At 49.2% G+C, this 14,377-nt stretch overlaps 1 protein-coding gene across 1 annotated transcript; it reads right to left on the minus strand.

Moving 5' to 3' along the window:
- Positions 1 to 618, minus strand: VFPPC_15553 (ribosomal protein L7/L12; the record flags this gene model as incomplete). The annotated part of the gene is made up of 2 exons (XM_018293306.1): positions 1 to 324; positions 400 to 618. 2 exons carry the CDS (start codon positions 616 to 618, stop codon positions 1 to 3), a joined length of 543 nt encoding a protein of 180 aa, XP_018146758.1.
- Between the last annotated feature and the right edge of the window lie 13,759 nt (positions 619 to 14,377).

Here is a 14,377-nt window from a genome sequence, read left to right on the forward strand (position 1 = left end):
TTAATCCATGACAACAGTGGCCCCAAGCTCCTTCATGGCCGCAATGATCTTCTCAGCCTCCTCCTTGGGCACGTTCTCCTTCATCATCTTCGGCGCACTCTCCACAAACTTCTTGCTGTCTACCAAGCTGAGTCCCAGCAAGCCTTTGATCTCCTTGATAACCTTGGCCTTTGCTCCGGCATCGAATGCTTGCAGCTTCAGAGTGAAGAGAGATTTTTCGGCAGCAGCAGGGGCAGCTTCTTCGACTTCCTCGACGGCGGGCGCGGCAGCAGGGGCGGCAGCGGCGAAGCCACCAATTGGCATATCGGGGATATTCAGTTTGCTCTGAGGAATACATTAGCAACCCAATTACGAGCAAGTTTGCCATTGGGGACCCCCAATTAAAGCTATAAAACCAACCTTGAGGCTCGAGACCAGATCGGCAGTCTCCAACAGAGTCAGTTGGCTGATTTGATCGACAATTTCGGCAATCTTGGGGTTCGTAGCGGCAGCCTCTGTCGAGTTGAACCTTCTTGTCGTCGAGGAAACTCGAAGCATCTGTGCAGAGGCTCTAGCAGAGCTAACGGAGCGCAATTGGCGAGCGCAGCTTTGCGCCGCATACCGGCAAGACATGGCCATGGTTTATGATGTGTTATGGAGGCTGAATTACTTGAATTCGTGGTCGAGATGAGCCGGTCGCGTGCAGCTTTCTCAATCAGGAGTGCTTCCTGAAGTTTTTCGAGCTGCCCGTGGTTTGCTGGTGCTGGTGGCTCCAACCCTCCGCTGATTGGCCCGGAAAAACTGGTGCCACCAGACCCGGGTCCAGATCCCTGTCACTCTGCCAAAGAAAAAAAAAGTATCTGGGCCTGGCAAATGTATGAGACTGAGATAGCTCAAACAGCACCCGAAAAAGTGAAATTTGTCGACAACGACGCAATCATGGGAATGATTGACGTCTCGCGGCAGACGAGGTCGCTTCTGGTCGATGCGACCGTTTCGGATCATCTGCCTCCGGAATTACTAGACATTATCCGGCAACAATCTACGACAAAGCTCTTGGATGCTGTAACACAAGCGGCTCTGTGTCCGCCACTTACAGAGCGTGTGTTTGTGCATTTTGAAAATGTCTTTCCTGACATATGTGCACGATGGGTTCTCAACGCGGGAACTCAGGCACTTCAAATAAGAATCGCTGCTTCTTTTGCAAGATTATTACCATTTGCACCATATCTTGCTTCTTTTCTTCGATGTACCGATGACATTTCTACCAGTCCAGCGCAGCCTCCTTCTATGCGACTTTTGCTTCCCAAATATGACCAGAGCACATTGTCGAAATTAGATGAAGACAGCCTTTTGGAAAGTCTTATTACAGCTTGGAGGTTACTGAATTTCGATTTTCGAACTTATAGCCCTCTTGCGTCAGCATCGTGTATGCAAGAATTGTTCAAGCATGAGAACCGACCGGTCAGATATGTGGCCATTCGGATCTTTTGCTTGCTGCTCCACGCATCGGATTTCAAATTAGCGGCTCTAATCAACCAGTATGTTGGAAAAGAGGAACCTGTTATTGGAGATTTGGACGGTGCTCCTGTGGATTTTGGTTTCCTTTCTTTGCATGAGCAGAATAGAGCACAACGGGTGCTCAATATACGGACTGATATCAAAACTGCAGACACAAACGATGAAGCCACAGAGTGTTTGCAGAGCCTCACGCCCTATGTGGTCTCATATGGAGATATGCTACTTCCTCGACCACATGGCCCCATTGGCGACCCTTCATCACTCGTTATGACCAGCACTACAACTAGAAATCTTGAGAGACTAGCGGCTCTGTTACGAGATTCTGATCCGATTTTGCTTTATGGTATGGCTGGGGTGGGCAAGACTTCACTCATTCACGAAATCGCCATGCAACTCGGCATGTATTCCAATATGGTTACGCTTCACTTGAACGAGCAGACGGATGCCAAGATGTTGGTGGGCTTGTACTCGACCGACAGCAAGCCAGGGAGCTTCCAATGGCGACCGGGTGTTTTGACGACCGCAGTCAGGGAGGGCCGATGGGTTCTAGTTGAGGATTTGGACAGAGCGCCAACAGAAGTCCTCAGCACTTTACTTCCGTTAATTGAGCGTAAAGAACTACTCATTCCAAGCCGCGGTGAAAGAATAAGGGCTGCCAGTAGTTTTCGCCTTTTTGCTACTGTGCGAACATCACGAGGACTGAACGGCCGGGAGAATCTTCCATCACTTGTCGGCATGCGATTTTGGCAAACACTCTATACCGAGCCACCTACTCCGACTGAGCTGGAAGAAGTTGTGTTGCAAACTTATCCCATGCTTCGAAAATTTGTTCCTGGAATCCTGGCTGTTCATGGACGACTCGCGCAGTTGGGAAGCAATGTCGGCCTAATGTCTCGAGGCCGAAGCGTCATGGATCGTCAAGTTAATCTCCGCGACTTACTAAAGTGGTGCCGAAGATTGAGAGAATGCCTACTTACCGCGGGCTCAGCGACTGGTGACGAACCCATTAGCGAGACGACAAGAGACTGGATGTTTATGGAAGCCCTGGACTGCTTTGTTGGCAGCTGTCCTGATATTGAGCTGGGTAAGCACTTAACATATGCGATTGCCGAAGAAATGCATTTGTCCAAAGATCGGGCAGACCACTATTTGTCTGCCAATATACCCCCTTTGGAAGAAAATGATCGTGCTTTTAGCATCGGCCGTGCCCAGCTACGCAAAAAGAAACTCCCTTCCAGGATTCGGAAGTCGAAGCGGCCCTTTGCAAGCACAGCACATGCAAAGAAATTATTGGAACAAATAGCGGTGGCCGTCAAGCTCGAAGAACCAGTGCTACTGGTTGGTGAAACGGGTATAGGCAAAACTACTGTTGTACAACAACTTGCCGATTCTCTAGGTCATAAGCTCATTGCTGTGAACCTGTCGCAACAGAGCGAGGTTGGCGACTTGCTTGGTGGATTCAAGCCAGTCAACGTAAGGACCTTGGCCGTGCCCTTAAAGGAGGAATTTGAAGATTTGTTTGCAGCTACCGGAATCTCTGCATCCAAGAACCAGAAGTATTTGGAGCAAGCTGGCAAATGCTTCGCCAAGTCACAGTGGTCAAAACTCTCGAAGCTTTGGAAGGAGGCTCCTAAAATGTTTGTCAAAATTATGACCGAGCTCGAACGCAGTCAAGTAGAACAGGCTGAGGCTAGGGATGGCGAGGCCCAGCCCGCAAAACGTCGAAAGACGCAATCAAAGCTTCAAACTCTGCTAGAACTACGGCCACGCTGGGATTCGTTTGCACGAAATTTGGAACAGTTTGATGTCCAAATATCTGGAGGGTCAGGGGCATTTGCTTTCAGTTTTGTGGAAGGCAACCTCGTGAAGGCTGTCCGGAACGGTGATTGGGTTCTTCTAGATGAGATTAACCTTGCCTCACCTGATACCTTGGAAAGTATTGCCGATCTACTCACAGGTCCTAACGAGCGGCCATCGATTTTGCTTTCAGAGACGGGCGAAATTGAGAAAATTGTGGCTCATCCCGACTTTCGTATATTCGGCGCCATGAATCCCGCAACAGATGTAGGCAAACGTGACTTGCCTATCGGAATCCGTTCGCGCTTCACTGAACTCTATGTGAAAAGCCCGGATACGGACCTGAAGGATCTTCTAACCATCATCAAGACCTACATGGGCAATAGCAGCACCAAGAATGATCAAGCTGCAGACGATATTGCGCGGCTGTATCTAAATACGAAACGCATGGCTGAGGAAAGAAGATTGGTGGACGGCGCGAACGAAGTCCCTCACTTTAGTTTGCGAACGCTGACTAGAGTGTTGAGCTACGTCACCAACATTGCGCCTCTGTATGGTGTTCGGCGTGCACTATATGAAGGATTTTCTATGGGATTCTTAACGTTATTAGACAGAGATTCGGAGAAGATGTTACTACCGCTGATCTACCATCACCTTCTGGACAAGTATGGCAATTCGCAGTCTTTGTTGTCACAGCCACCAAAGCACCCGAATGATGGCCGTCAATACGTCAAGTTTCAAAACAGAAACCACGACCGGCATTATTGGCTGTTTCAAGGCGAACAGACTCCAGTCGAACGAGAGGACTATATCATCACTCCCTACGTAGAGCGAAATCTTCTCAACCTGGTTCGGGCGACTTCGACGAGACGATTCCCCATCCTCATTCAAGGCCCAACATCCGCAGGCAAAACCAGCATGATTGAATATTTAGCCAATTTCACAGGTAACAAATTTGTTCGTATCAACAATCATGAGCACACAGACCTTCAGGAATATCTAGGAACATATGTATCAGGGGCAGATGGGAAATTACGCTTCCAAGAGGGTTTACTGGTCCAGGCAATGAGGCAAGGGCACTGGATCGTGCTGGATGAGCTTAACCTTGCTCCCACAGATGTGCTTGAGGCGTTGAATAGACTCTTGGACGACAATCGAGAACTCCTCATCCCCGAAACACAAGAAATTGTCAGACCACATGAGAATTTTATTCTCTTTGCGACTCAAAATCCGCCTGGTCTGTATGGTGGTCGAAAAGTCCTGTCACGAGCGTTCAGAAACAGATTCCTTGAGCTTCATTTCGACGATATTCCGGAGGACGAACTTGAGTACATTCTGCAGCAACGAAGCCGAAACACCTCACCGCCTGACTGTCGCCGTATTGTGACAGTTTATAAGGAACTATCTCGACTCCGCCAGACAAGTCGGCTTTTTGAGCAGAAAGATAGCTTTGCTACTCTGCGAGATTTGTTTCGCTGGGCGCTCAGAGCGGCCGATACTAGAGAAGAAATTGCCGCACACGGCTTTATGCTCCTTGCTGAGAGGGTCCGCAATGAAGAGGAGCGCATTGCCGTGAAGCAAGTTATTGAGAAAACCTTCAAAGTCAAGTTGGATCCCCATGAGTTGTACTCTGCTTCACAGGCACCTGAGCTGAAGCATTTCACCAAGAAAACCAATGCTCAAGGCGTTGTGTGGACGCATGCGATGCGAAGGCTGTATGTCCTCGTCTCCCGAGCACTTCGGAATAACGAACCCGTCCTTTTGGTTGGAGAAACTGGCTGTGGCAAAACTACAGTCGTCCAACTTCTCGCGGAGGCCCTCAACCAAGACTTGCACATTGTCAACGCTCATCAAAATACGGAAACTGGAGATCTCATCGGCTCCCAGAGGCCTGTTCGCAACCGTGGTGCCATTCTTGAAGCCATGGGTGCAGACTTGACTTCAATTTTCGAATCTCTGGATCTTGAGGTTCCAGCATCTGTGGAAGATAAGGTTGCAAAGTATCGGGCTCTCGACCAAGCAGTCAAGGATACCATACCTCAAGAAATTCGTGACCGCATAGCCACCAATGACACAAGATCAAAGGCCCTGTTCGAGTGGTCTGATGGTGCGTTGGTCGAAGCAATGAGAGGCGGTCACTTCTTTCTGCTGGATGAAATCTCCCTCGCAGACGATTCTGTGTTGGAAAGGCTGAACTCCGTTCTCGAACCTCAAAGAACCCTGCTACTCGCAGAAAAGGGCATCGACAATTCTTTTGTTGTCGGTGCCGATGGATTTCAATTCTTTGCTACCATGAACCCGGGCGGTGACTTTGGCAAGAAGGAACTTTCGCCAGCCCTACGAAATCGGTTCACAGAAATCTGGGTACCGCCCTTGTCCGAGAGTGAAGACATATATGATATTGTGAGGACCAAGCTCGCCGATGGATCCAAGCACCTCGTCGACGCCATGGTGGACTTTGCCTCCTGGTTTGCTCAAAATTTCCGGTCAATGGCAACGAGCGCATTCTCTGTTCGAGAGATTCTCGTTTGGGTTCAATTCATCAACAGTTTCAAAGCCAGCGATCCCATCATCTCATTTGTCCATGGTGCTTCTGCAATCTTCATCGATAGCATTGGTGCGAATCCTTCAGCCATGCTCGCCACTGATCTAAAGACTGTCAATGATCAAAGACAAGAGTGTCTCAAGAAGCTCGGCGAACTAATTGGTCAAGATGTTTCCAAGATCTATCCGACTGAACCCGCCCTGTCAATGACTGATAACCTTTTGAGTATCGGAGACTTTAGCACACCACGCTACCCGCCTGGTTCTGCAGACCCTACTTTTGCTTTCCATGCTCCTACAACGAGACTTAACGCAATGAGAGTAGTTCGAGCGCTTCAGATGCAAAAGCCCATTCTGCTTGAGGGTAGTCCCGGTGTGGGAAAGACCACGCTGGTTGCTGCGCTGTCCCAGGCATGTGGCCGACCCTTGACAAGAATCAACTTGTCTGACCAGACTGACTTGATGGATCTCTTTGGTACTGATGTCCCTGTCGAGGGCGAAGAAGCCGGAAATTTTGCATGGCGAGACGCCCCCTTCCTCCAAGCAATGCAAAAAGGTGAATGGGTTCTTTTGGATGAGATGAACCTGGCGTCACAGTCGGTCCTTGAGGGTCTAAACGCATGTCTGGACCATCGTGGTGAGGTCTATATTTCGGAACTCGACCAAGTTTTTAAGCGACACCCGGAATTCCGCTTATTCGCAGCTCAGAACCCTCACCATCAAGGTGGTGGCCGCAAAGGTTTGCCAAGTTCGTTTGTTAATCGTTTCATCGTTGTTTACGCGGATGTCTTCAAGGACGAGGATCTGAAGCTCATTGCCTCTCACAACTTTCCTCTTCTTGGCGAGGATGTCATCGCGCATTTGATTGAGTTTGTATCTCAACTAGAGCATTCGATTGTGATCGAAAAGACCTTTGGCTCTCAGGGCGGTCCTTGGGAGTTTAATTTGCGAGATGTCCTGAGATGGTTGCACCTTTTGAGTTCTTCTGATCCGTTCCTCAAGACTGCGAAAATGGATGACTTCCTCGACATTGTTGTAAGGCAGCGATTCCGTTCATCAAAAGATAGAGCAGAAGTAGACAAGCTCTTTGCCCGCATCGTTGGATGGGAACCGCGATCACACAGTCTTTACCATAACTTGAACTCACAGTTTGGTCAAGTCGGCTTTGCCATGTTGCCGAGAAACATGAACGTACAGCCTGAAAGCTTGCCGAATATCAACCTTGTCCCACGACTCGCTGAACTGGAGTCAATTATGATCTGTGTTAAGCAGAACATTCCATGTATCCTGAGCAGTCCTTCGGGATATGGCAAGTCATCATTGCTGAGCTACGTTGCTGCCCTCTGCGGAAAACCGCTCGTGGTGTTCCCCATGAATGCCGATATTGACACCATGGACCTTGTTGGTGGCTTTGAACAGGCCGACCCCTTACGAGAAGTCAATGCAGCACTGATTGATCTTCGTGAGTATCTGCAAACTTCTGTCATGTCCCTTGTCCCTTCCGTGGCCCCTGATGAAGTTTTGTATCTGTTGCATCTTCTAGACAGGCACAATGGTGAAAATGACAGCCTGGATGTCATTCTTACTTCGATCATCTCCTTACTGGAACGAGTGTCATCAGACTCTGAGGCTGGCGTTGCCCTCACCAGAGTAAGGCAACTTTTGGAAGGACCTCTTGTTCTGGCGAACCCACGGTTTGAGTGGCTGGATGGTGTCATTGTCAAGGCCCTCCTTACTGGCCAATGGCTTGTTTTGGACAATGCTAATATGTGCAATGCTTCCGTCTTGGATCGACTCAACTCTTTACTAGAGCCCAACGGATTCCTAAGCATCAACGAGCATTGCGACTCGGATGGCAAACCAAGAATCATCAGACCTCATCCGGATTTCAGAATTTTTCTGACCATGGACCCCAGGTATGGCGAGCTGTCGCGTGCCATGAGAAACCGAGCCATTGAGATCCATATTCACACTCCGCCTCCTGCATCGGCATCGTGCTTGGACAACATTTCCGCCGTCGAAGGCGGGCTGCAACGCTACCATACCTCAGTGCAGTTACCGATTGTCACTGGCAAAATCGCCTCTGGTGACACTTCCAAGACGGCCGTGGACAATTTAGCCATCAACGACATGGCACTCCTTGCCCGATTTGTCAATCAACCATCAGGAAAAGGTGTAGTTGATCAAGCCTTGTCTTACGGTTACGCAGATTTGCTCGAGTTCCTTCATACAAGCCAAGGGTCTCAAATTTTGCGTGATGTGATGCAACTATACTCAACATTTTCGTCCACTGTGGTAGCAGACTTTTCCAATGCCCAGCCTATCCATGCCTTGAACAACCAAATTGCCGTTGGCCTGCTTGAGCACGATACGTCAGCTCACTGGATGGGAACTCGTTATGAGACTCTGCGCCGCTTGCACTCTATTCGCCAAGTCATCCACAAACACCAAAGTCGAGCGCAATCAGCGAAACTGGGTTCATTGAGTCGGCTGCAGCGCTCTCTTATCAGTGATCGAGTCGCAGCGGTATCCAAGGATTCGACTGTTAAGCTGGGGAGATTCCTCTCGTCAATCATGGCTTCTACTGAGAAGTATTTGGGCCAGACAGTCTATTCAATGGATAATTTCCTCGCCAAGCGACAACTTCTTGAAGTTTTGGGACTTTACCTTGAACAGACTATTTCTCTCTCTTCCGATCAGGAGTTTGATGAAGCATACTTCCAAGCTCATCTCGGCCTGGGTACCAGAAAACTGCAGGAATTTGTCAAAATCATGCCAGACGAAAGCGATAACGCTTTTGTATCACTGGTTCTTAGCCAATTGGACAGCGATTTCAATAGTGGCTTTCAGCTGTCCACTGGATTGAGTATGGAAGTCTTATGGAACACTTTCAGATCCATCCCAATTGCCACAAAGGCTGTATTCGACCGATCAAATGAGCTCGATCAACTAGCCACCAGATTTGATGCCCTCCGATGGAAAGCATCCGCTTCCATTTCCGACTTGGTCACAGCTCAGCAAACTCTGGTCAAAGCTTACAAGATTGTCAGGGATGGCTCGATTCCAACTGAACAATTGGTGAACGATCTCACTGTGGCAATTGAGGATCTCGAAACTCGGATCGGACATGAATCGCAGGAGACAACGCCGTTCTTTGCGACTGACTTTGAGCATCTGCGACAATTGTCCATGCTTCGATCTTTGTCCAGTGGTTCACAGGCTCCAGAGCTGGACAACCAATTAGTCATTTTGTCAAACGTCCATACCAAGGCTCATATGACACTTGCTAGTGCTTCCAATACCGCGTTCAATCTCCAGTCCTTGTCATGCATGACGCACCAGAACATCTTCACTTGGGATGGCAAATTGACTACCTCACTCTGGGAGAAGCTTCATAGTCTGAAGAATGTCAACCTGAACTCCTTAGCTCTTCTGGAGACGGAACTCCCAGTCATTGGACAACAGTTTGCCAGTTTAACCCCAGAAGTCTCGACCGATCCCCTTGATAAGCTCAATGAGTTGCTTTGGACACTGATTCTGGATGCTTTTGGTGCCCACAACTCGAAATTGAAGGAAACCCTAGTGGCTATGTACTCCTTGGCCGAAGCCAACATTAACTCAATATCTTCGCTTGCTCTGGGTGAGCTCAATGCTGGCGCCCTTTTTGATGGCCTGCTTCAAACAATCGACATGGTCCACCTGCAACAGGCTACGGCGGATCATTTCCTTCCCTCTATTGTGGGAATTGTTGCCTCAAGGGCCATGCCAGATCAAACTGCACACTTCTCAGCCCTTGCTTGGCTTCAGTTCAGTATTGGATTGGTCAAACTCTACGTTCCTGATCGAGTATTTGACCCTCAGCTTCAACCCAAAGTGGAACTCCAGTTCTTTGAACATCTCGCAACGTCTTTGCAAGGAAAGCTGGCCGCTTTGAAGGCTTTCCAAACTGGCTTCACAGGACAAGATACCAGTGCTAGGATTGATCTAATCCAGCTCCAACTGGATAGCCTTGGCCCACCACCCAAAGAAATCCAGCCTGTTTTCCGCCCTGAGAGATCTGAACTCCATCAACTTCATGCTGAATTCTCAAACATCTTGAAAACAGTCACCGGCTCGGGGATGTCCAGTATCATGAAGGGTCTCAAGTCAGATTCCGATGATGGTGTCAAGAGTGGTCTACAATTAGTTCGTGAAAACATTTCTCGGTTGGTAGATCGTCTTTCCTCCCGGTTTGAGGCCTACCAGGACATGGGACGGCCAACCATTAGTATACTTCGCTGTGTCTTGGTTGGCCTCTCACTTTGTGAAGCGTCGAAGGCTGCGATTTTAGAACCTGCCACCTTCCAACTTGCAGAAACCACACCTTTCTTCGGCTCGAGAACCCAAAATACTTCGCCCGGCCGCGGAGAGACAAAATCCTTTGAATTCCTAGGCTTGATGAACGCAACTGTGGCAGTCCATGGTCTTCAAAGCCTCTCCTCCGGGCATCGCGAGGCTGTATTCGAATGTTTCCACAGCTTTTATGACGATTGGAACAAGAAGTTGGATGCTGACAGAAAAGCGGAGGCAGCTCGAACTAGCTTGTATCGCTTCCGAGGCACGCTCGAGGATGAAGAGGAGTTTGACGCCATGGAGTTCAACGAGCTATTCCCAACTTTTGACGATGACGATTCCTCTGTTCGAAAAGATATTAAGCCAGACCAAGTCCGTGACACATCATTAAAGGTCGCAGAGGCCCATCGCAAGATCTTCTTCGAGCGACAGAATCCCCTTGATGCGCTCCGAGAGTCTTGCATGGCGGCCGGTCAGCGCATCGTCAATGAGCTACATGATAATGCCAACATTGACCGCACCATCAACTCGAAGATGTTGGCAAGCACGCTTCTTCTCTTGGGTGAGAAAACGGAAGAGCTACAAACATCAACTTCTACCAAAGGCTACAATTTCTACACCGACGCCAACTTGGCAGAAGCACGACAGTTAGTTTCCGTGGCTCAGCGCATCAAAGCCCGATTCCGTGAACTGCAGCTAGTAGACGAGATTGGTCATATGCAACCTTTGGCAGATGTGATTCAATCTTGTGACAAACTATTGGAACAAGTTCATGGAGAGCCATTGGCCAAACTCTTACCAAAGGTTGAACAGCTGCACGCCCATGTGTACGAATGGCAGTTTGGTGGATGGGCCAGCAAGACTTACGCAGTGCTGTCTCTCCACAACTTGCTTACTGACACTGTCATTCGTTGGCGACGTCTTGAGCTTTCAACATGGGCAAACCTCTTCGATATGGAACAAAAGAAGTGTCAGGATGACGCTTACTCTTGGTGGTTTGTTGCGTATCAAGTCGTCGTCGCGGTGCCTCTCACCATGGTGGATTCGCGATCACAAATGCGAGACTATGCCAAGTCGCTGATTGAGAATCTAGAATTGTACTTCTCAAGTTCAATTGTTGGCCAGTTCAAAACTCGTGTAGCGCTGCTTCGCCAATTATTAAGCCATCTCAACATGTTGGCACAAGACTATCCTGCCTTGGATGTCATATGTGTGGCTGTTGACAACTTTGTGCAGTACTACACGCGGTATGAGAAGACGGCCGATGAAGCTATTCAGAAAGGAAGAACGCCGATCGATAAGACAATGAAAGACGTGCTGCTCATGGCAAGCTGGAAAGACACCAACATCAATGCTCTGCGGGAGAGCGCTCGCAAATCTCACCAAAAGCTCTTCAGACTCATTCGAAAGTTCCGAGCAGTTTTGGGTCAAGAAATGAGAATGTTCCTAGCACAGGGACTTCCGGATGAGAACGTCACCGGCGGAACAGCCAACGAATCGAAACCTATCCCATCGGAGTTGCCAGTTGTTCAGGTTGATCACTTGAATGCGGCGCTGCCTGGGTGGCTTCCCAATCATAGGAGGCTTGCCAATTTGTGGAAGACCATCTCGGTAATGAGGAGAATCACATACAGCCCTGAAATGTCAAGCAATGTGTCAAGTTTGATTTTGGATTTCGTCATGGAGCTCAATGCTTCCATGGTTGAACTGCGCAAAGAGACGCCGTCAGTTCTCAATGACGAAAATAAGGATCAAATCAAGCATCTCAAGACAAGAAAGCGAAAGCTCTTCGCAGATACATTGCGGGATCTCCGAACTATGGGGTTACAGCACAATTTGTCACAGGATAAGTTGGCGGAGCAACATTCACTTGCTGTTATCCTATCGTCGCTCGCAACGGTGACGTCCTCCGAAAATGTTGTAGCAAAGCAAGCTGAGTACTACTTGTACAAAACACTGGATCTTGCACCAAAGGCCAGGGAAGCTGCTCGCGAACATTCCGAGGATCTCACCGGTGCCGAGGTAGCTAGAAGCATAGGATTCGTCGAAGGCTTGGTCAACTTCAACCTCGGCCAACGTCAGAGCCTCGGAGCTGTTACACAATCCCAAGAAAGTTTGCAAAGAGCAGTCAAGGAGTTCAAGAATCTCGGGGACACTTCAAAGAATGACCTATTGGTTCAGCAAACACGGGACTGCAACTGGGCACAATCGCTTCAGTGGCTCGGCCATGGAGTGGAATTTGCGGCTCGCCTTGTTGAAATTCATGGGAAGATTGGCAAGGTTGACAACATTCCTGTTGTCCAGGAATTACGGCAGTGGGCAGCCCGCATAGCAACAAGGTCTGTTGCCGCCAAAGATCTTGTGCAATTGCCCGCCGGAATCAGCTCAGTGTCCCGCGACAAGATGAGAGACGAGGTGTTGGCGGACTTGGAGGAGATTGAGCAGCAAGTCAGTCACTTATCTGAGGCTCGTGCAGACTTGGCATTCATCCTTTCCCATCTCAAGGCTTGGACCCGAATTGAACCTACGAACATGGGGAAGATACTTCAAGACAAGAGACTTGATTCAATCGCCGATACTGTTTCTAGCCTGGCTGACACGGTACTGGTCGCTATCGAGAGTGCCAAAAAGAAGGGCGTCGCCGTTCCAAGAGATCAAGGTGAGCTAGGTTGGCTAACGAAACACAATGAATCATTCTTCGCCATGATAAGCCAGTTGCGAATGGATAACGTGGAGAGGACTGTTCGTTCCTGCATTCGCACGATACAGCAGGTTCAACTGAACAACGTGCAAACGAGTGCCGCTGTCATGTGCATAGTCAACCTCGCATCTCCTGTGCTTGACCAATTCCTGACCCTGTGTTCACGATCTATTGATCAGGGACTGGAGATGCACCATGCATCAGCACACATGGCGTACAATTTGACCAAGGCATTTATACAGATTGCTTCTCAAGGCTTCTGTACTCCTCAGGAAAAGTCGGAGGAATCATCAGGCAGTGATGGGCAGCTAGAGGCTGGCACTGGCCTGGGTGATGGCGAGGGTGCGGACGACATTAGCAAAGACATCCAGCCTGATGAGGACCTTACGGAGCTAGCCCAAGAGGCCAATAAAGATAAGAATGAAGAAATTCAGGATGAAAAGGACGCTGTGGACATGGCAGACGAAGAGTTGGAGGGGGAAATGGGTAGCGTTGCAGGGGAAGATGAGGATGATGAAGGCTCTCAGAAAGGTGATGAGGAAGAGGAAGAGGAGAAGGACATGGATGAAGAGGCGGGTGACGTTGACGATCTTGATCCTACGGCTGTTGATGAGAAGATGTGGGATGGGAATGATGATGAGAAGGCCGACAAGGACCAACAAGGAAACGAGGCCAAGGGTCAAACCCAGGAGGACGAGCAGATGGCAGCAGAAGAGGATACAAAGCAGAAAGATGCTGAGCAAGAGCCTGAAGCCAGTGAGGAGAAAGAACAGCAACAAGGGGAAGAGGAAGAAGCCGAGGAGGAAGGACAAGCTCAAGAAGAGTTGAACCGACAAGACCAAAATGTTCAAGAGAACGACGCACTTGAACTTCCCGAAGACATGGAACTGGATTTCGATGACAAGGAAGAAGCCTCTGATGAGGATGACTTGGATGACCTGTCCGATCCGGAGGGCGAAGCCGATGAAGCTGAAGAACAACCAGCAGGCAAGGATGACGCTGACGAAGATATGGAAGATGAGGCAGGACAGCAGTTGAAAGAAGAAGCTGGAGAAGGTGAAGAAAACATTAGTGAAGACGAGATTGACGAAGAAGAAGTGCCTGCTGGGATGGATGAAGTGAAAGAGGAAGTAGAATCTGACGTGGAGGAGGAAGCGGACGGCGAACATAAGGAAGAGCCGACTGAAGATGTGACGCAGCCTCCACAGGATAATGCTAACGCCGACACCGACAATGCCGCTCCTAGTGACGTCAAGAGCTCTGGGATGGATCAAAATCAACAGTCAATGGACGTTGACGACAAGTTCCAAGCCCAAGCGGCACAGCAAGAGCAAGGGGAAATGGGAGATGGAGCGGCTGATCAGGATACCAGTGCAGGTAACCAAGGCGCTACATCGCGGTCAAACGAAACGGTGGACAAGAGTCAACAGGAGGATGACGCCGAAGAATCCACAAGAAGTGATCCGTTCCGAAAATTAGGCGACGCTCTTGAAAAGTGGCATC

This window comes from Pochonia chlamydosporia, chromosome 2, assembly GCF_001653235.2.
Source record: "Pochonia chlamydosporia 170 chromosome 2, whole genome shotgun sequence".
Lineage (NCBI taxonomy): Eukaryota > Fungi > Ascomycota > Sordariomycetes > Hypocreales > Clavicipitaceae > Pochonia > Pochonia chlamydosporia.